The 6622-nt window shown below is 31.7% G+C and overlaps 1 protein-coding gene across 1 annotated transcript; it reads left to right on the forward strand.

Annotated features, from left to right (window-relative positions):
- Positions 1–5068: 5068 nt before the first annotated feature.
- LOC148760885 (uncharacterized) lies at positions 5069–6622 on the forward strand. Its single transcript, XM_088809701.1, has 6 exons — positions 5069–5147; positions 5241–5412; positions 5548–5614; positions 5705–6034; positions 6190–6297; positions 6377–6622. Exons 1-6 carry the CDS (start codon positions 5069–5071, stop codon positions 6620–6622), a joined length of 1002 nt encoding a protein of 333 aa, XP_088665827.1.

Here is a 6622-nt window from a genome sequence, read left to right on the forward strand (position 1 = left end):
GGATTTATGGCACAAATCTAGTTTTTATTAAATTCATAAGCCTCTTTACATATTTTAAATAAATGTATTCTTATGCTATGACCCAGTTTATAATGATTTATTTTATTGTCTCCATGTACTCAACTCTAGATATTTATGATGATGTCTGTTTACTCATTGGGATTTTATAATCTCACCACCCTCATTTCCACCCATTTCAGGTTCAGTATAGGCTGTAGATAGCTGATCTCATCGAGGACTACTGTTGGATTTGCATTTTCCAAACCGTAAGTTCACAGTCCTTTTTACTTTTGTTTATTCGGGGGCCCTCTTATTATTGTAAATTAAATTAAATATTTTGGCTTACTGTATTTCAATATGTATAAATTTATTTAGCTTTTACGCTATAAAAATTATTCACGTATAACTCTATAAATATTGTTTTATAAGAAAATAGAATATTTTACTTAATATTTCTTTTATTTTCTTATTATATTCAAATAACCGTAATTTCGTTTTAAATGAAGATTTTAGACTTTTAAACTTATTTTGAATATGAATTATGTGTTTTGTACTTGTATGTTACGTTTTAGCCAATTTCAAAAATTTTGAGAAAAAATGACCAAAATACCCCTGTGAGACAAATATTAATATTTTATTTATTTTTAGTTGGAAATAGTTTAAAATCTTTTAGAACACGATATTTGATAATGGTTGCTCACAAGGGAAATGAGAAACTGATAGTAAAGCCTTGCGGGGTTTCGGGTTAACATTTTGGGGCAATGAGTGTCTATCGGGACACCGCGACGGTTGTCACGGGCTCAGGGGAGTATCGGGTCGTGACATGTATAAAGATTAATTACACAATTTGACAAATAAAAACACACCCAACTTGAATAGACATATGTGTATTAATAAATCAAAGTGAAATAAAGTCTGTAAATTGAGATAAATCATTTTTTTATTTCATTTTTTGAAAAGAAGGGATGAATAATTAATTCAGGTGACAATATCTTCAAACTGGTTGTTTGTCAAAATCTGCATACTTCTATATTGGCTGATTACTTGTTAAAAGTAAACTTCTATATACATTTCCACTTGACTATTGATGAATATTGAGATTTTTCAACCTTTGAATAAAATATATTTGTTGTGCATCGATTACAAAGTAGCTAAGTGATGAAAGCATTAAAAACCTTTTACTATCAACAACGATTAAGCAAAGAAAATAAATTTTACTCAAAGCTAATTTAAAAGTATAATATTGTAAATATTGTAAATAAATTAATTGTTAAATATTGTAAAAAAAATAATAAAAGAACATGAAAGAATAATATTGCCATTTTAAAAGTATTTTTTTTTTAAGAATGACATAAATCATTGATTCATCAATACATCTTACAAACTGAATATATGAATATAAAACTAATTTCCTCCCTATGTTGCTTTGAGCGTTATTCTCATTAATTTTTTTTTTGAAAGACAAGATATGTATATTCATATTTCAATAGAAACAAGCATGCTGCATAAAGTCTTTAGTCAAGGAGAAAACAAAGACTTGTGACAGCAAAGTTGTCACGACCGGGAACCTCCCTCAGGCCCATGACAATCGCCGCGACGTCCCGATTGACACTCATTATCCGGAATGCCAACCGGAACCCCGCAAGGCTTACATATCAGTTTCTTTCCTTTCTTGTGAGCAATCATTGTTAAATATCGAGTTTTTAGAGAATATATATACTATTTTAGATAAAAAACAATCAAAATAAAATTTTCGCCACACAGGGGTATTTTGGTCATTTTTTTTTCAAAAATTTTGAAACTGGCTAAAACGTAATATACAAGTACAAAACACATAATTCATATTCAAAATGAGTTTAAAAGTCTAAAATCTTCATTTAAAATGAAATTATGATTATTTGAATATAATAAGAAAATAAAAGAAATATTAAGGGAAATATTCTATTTTCTTATAAAACAATATTTATAAAGTTATACGTGAATAATTTTTATAGCGTAAAAGCTAAATAAATTTATACATACTGAAATACAGTAAGCCAAAATATTTAATTTAATTTACAATAACAAGAGGGCCCCCGAATAAACAAAAGTAAAGAGGACTGTGAACCTACGGTTTGAAAAATGCAGATCCAATGGTAGTCCTCGATGAGATCAGCTATCTACAGTCTATACTGAACCTGAAATGGGTGAAAAGAAGGGTGGTGAGATTATAAAATCCCAATGAGTAAACAGACATTATCATAAATATCTAAAGGCAAGTAAAATGGAGGCAAGTTTAAACAATAAATTTCAACCCATTTCATAATGTTTTCAATTTGTTTCTTAAACCATAAAATATTTGTAATTTACCAAAACAATTGTTAAGGCTTATGTCTTTTATTAAAACAAGGCTCAAGCCAAAACTAATCCTCGGGGATACCTTGGTCGAGGCATCTAACCGAGTCCACCAAGGGTGTTAAAATATTCACATGTGAAACACATTTTTATTTTTAAAACCAGTCGTTCCTTGGCGTTGGCCGAGTTACACATTCACGTGGGGGTTCGACGTGAAGTGAGCTCTAATACTACCCCGAGAGTTACCCTCCTCGCCTCTACAACCGGAGTAACTATATAACTGGGTTTACCGTGCCCCTCTAATAGGCAGTCCACGGAAACCCGTCACTGCAGTGACTAACCCACCAATTTTAATAAAATTTCGACAGTATAACGTGGCTTTTATTTATTTATCCAGCCTGCATAGTAAAAACAACTTACATAAATTTCCCAAATGCACTCACAGAATATAGCCACATATACTTATTTCTCATAAGCCATTCCTAGGAAAATATATTTTTTTCAAGTCAATTTGCAGCCTTCAATTACTCAATTTCATAATCAATACAATATATTTTTATTTGTCACATTTATTCCTAAAACATTAAAAATCCCGTTTTAATCTCGTTCTCATTTCATAAAATACATAAAGGGCATTTAAAAATAAACTCTAGATAATTTACAATAATAATAAGTTTACTCACCGTTTGTACAAACTAAAAGCTTTCTAAGCGCCCCGATCACTACTCGTCGGGTACGACATCTTTGCCTTTTCCGGAAGGCTCTCCTCCTAGACACATTACAAAAATTTACACAATTCATCACATTGATGCTAAATCACTATATAATTAACTTAAATCCTATACTAATGCATGGTATGAAATGCAATAGCCTAAAACGGCTTAAACGCGATATTAACCTATTTTTGGCACTTTGCCCGATAAATTGCTAACGAGCTCCATTTTAGCTCTAAATCATCCCATTCTCTCTCCAACATTTCTAACCATTAAATATCAGCCAATAACCTTCTAAAAACAATAAAATCAGCTCACTCCCTTCCTTGGAAAATTCGGCCAAAAATGGGACATTAACTCGGTTAATTTTCTACTTTGTTTTTCTATCACGTTAATCGTTTTTCATCATTTTCTCTTCATTTTCCTTAGAATAAAATCAATTCATCATCATTTTACAGCATTGAGCATCCAGCCAAGAGTGGGTATTGTGAAAATTTAATGATTTCTTGCCCAATTTAATTTCTAAACACATTTAACTAACTAAAACTATCAATTTAACTAAAAATCAAAACCTAAAAATTTCAATTTCTCTCCCCTAGAAGTTCGTCCAGCCCTTGATATCACTTTTTGATCTCTCTCCTCAAGCATGCTAAATGGAAATAAAGGCATAGGAAAGGTAGAAATCAAGCTAAAATCGAAAAATCTTACCGTTAGACGCGTAAACGGTCGAAAATCGTGAATTTCCCTTTGAATTTTCTTGTTTCTCTTTGGTTTTTCTTTTTTTCTTCCTTTCCTCTCTATTTCCTCTCTTTTTCTTCCTTATGGCCGGCCAGCACTTAAAATTTGGGTTTAAATGGGCTGACTTTACATTAAAATAATATTATATCATTAAAAAATGCCACATGTCACTTTCCCATTGGCCCATTTTTTAAATTTCATCCATTTGTTTCCAAATTTTCACCGTACACTTGTCTCATATATTCATAGCTTAGATAAAATTCTCAGACTCATCCAAAGTCTCGGTGGAGTAATTTTTGAAATTTACACTTTTGCCCCCGTAAAAGTCAAAAATTACATTTTTACCCCAAAAATTGAAAAATTGCCCATAGACATATTTTTCATCCCTTATACTCATACCATTCTCCAATTTGTGAAATTTGATCTAAATTCTCTCAAAATCTCAAATTTTGTCCGTGGGTGGCAAAATTACGATTTTGCCCATACACTCAAAAAATCACCAGAATTAAACTTTTTCACTTCCTATCATTAAATTATACTCCAAATAGTTAATCTTGATCAAAAATTTCTAATTTTACCCCAAATGAGCCCTCGAACTCCGAACAATCATTTTTAGTCATTCTTGGACTATAAAATATTAAATTTCATCATACAATTCCTATCTGAACTAGTTCGAGGTTAAATCAATTTAAGTGTACCGTTAGGTACAATATCGGGTTTCGTCTATTCTTAGGTGCTTTTCTAGCGTAATAACATGCTACTCAATGCATGTATGTCATGACATGTATTTATAGGGTCGGGTTTTACAAAAGTCGTATTCTCAGAATGCTCAAGACATTCAAATCATTATTTTATTGAGTAATGTTGATTTCTTGTATTTTTTTTTCTTGAAAGTTAATGATATTTTCCTAACATGTCATTTAGAATTATATAAATAAATCTTTTTTCTTTTTACTTTATGATGTTACATGTTACGAAAAAAGAAATCTTATATTTTAACTTAAAAGCTTTATAAGGAGACTAATGAAGTATATATATATATGCAAGAGATTTTCAACGATCTATGAGAGTATCAATCTAATATTGTTGTAATAATAATGTAACAATCACTACAAAAAAACAGAGTATTTTCGACTGAAAAATTTTCGTTGGAAATTTTCAACGGATTTCCAATGGAGGGCAAGCCAAAATTTTTTCTGTTATTTTCGACGGATTTCCAACGAAAATTTTCCAATGAAAAAATAATTGGTGTATGAATTTTAACGAAAATTATTACAAGAGCGATGGTTAAAGGGAAGCATTCTAAACTGAGACCTAGATCAGCAAATGCCCCTGGAAGTATCTCATTGCCTACAAATGCTAGTGCGTTAGTTGATATATGCATTCAACAACAGATGCAGTAGGAGTATAATGATGTGCCATCTGAGACACCTTCTTTGTTGGGTGCATCTGTAGAGCAAGTACACAATGAGACATCTACTCATGATTCTCGTAGATCCCCATCTACTAAGTTAGGTGTAAGTGTAGATGACACATCCTCAAGGTCAAGGGGTAGGGGCCCGAGTGTGGGATTACAGACTCTTGTAGATCCATCCAACAGATTACGTATAACTCTTATTGGAGAGAGGTATGTTATCTTGTTATATTTGTTATATTTGTTATAAATTTTAATAAAAAGAATTTTTATTTGATATTTTACAAGTACTTTTTTCGAACGAGGAGTCACATCTACAATAACAAGGATTATCAAAAATCACTTCAGTGGTCCATGGTCAACATGGAGGAAAGTCCCTAATGATATAAAGGAGTTAATGTTTCAAAAATTTCAGGTACTATGTTTGTTATTCAATTAAATTATAAGTTTTTGTTTTCAATTAATTTGTATAAATGTTTTTAGTGATGTTAATATTTTATTGAAGGAAAAATGTGTTTGGTCTGCAAGTCAAGATGTTTTGGTTCGACGAATATGGGAAAAAGTTTGTTCCGATCGGTTAAGAGATATGCTCTCGGAAGAAAAGAATAAAGCAATGACAGACGCCATAACAAACAATATTGGGGATTGCAAAGGCATGTCAAGGGAATGGATCACAAACGAAATATGGGATGCCCTTATCAATACGGTATGGGGTACAGAAGAATGGCAAAACAAATCTAGAAAAGCAAGGCAAAATCATTTAACACCAAAACAAGGGAGCATTTCAAAGCATACTGGCGGTTCAGTTCCATTTGCGGTCCATGCAAAAAGGATGGTATGAATTAATCTTACTTCACATTTATATGGGTTTAGGTTTTCGTGCAAACTAAATGAAAATTGTATGTTTATTAGTTTTACTTTGGTTTGTCCTTACATGTTATTTATATATATCGATTATGATTGACTATATATAGTTCTAAATAAATGCAGGCAATTGAGCTTAAACGAGATGTTAACTTTTTAGAAGTGTTCAACTGCACTCATAAGCATTCAGGTGGTCATGGTGATTTCATAGATAACAAGTCCAAGTCTACCAGTGTACGTAAAAAATTGATTAATTTTTACGTTAAAGTTGATTATCTAGTTGAATAATCAGCTGATTTATTTTTTTATGTAGGAAATGTATAATTTTGTAATGTCGCAGAAGTATGGTGAGGTTTCATCTTCTCAACCAGAATTTGAGTCGCATGCCTGGGCTGAAGCAATTGGAGGGATAGAGATTACACGCACTCACGTGTATGGGTTTGGTACTCGAGTGCCTGCTATAGCCTTAATTACTGGAACGCACAGCAATGTTGCAACATTTGAGTCCCACAATTGCATTGGAAGAAAAAGTGGAACATCATTCAGAAAACTTGGGTAA

The sequence above is a fragment of the Theobroma cacao genome, chromosome 9 (assembly GCF_053813885.1).
Source record: "Theobroma cacao isolate CCN51 chromosome 9, ASM5381388v1, whole genome shotgun sequence".
Taxonomy (NCBI): domain Eukaryota; kingdom Viridiplantae; phylum Streptophyta; class Magnoliopsida; order Malvales; family Malvaceae; genus Theobroma; species Theobroma cacao.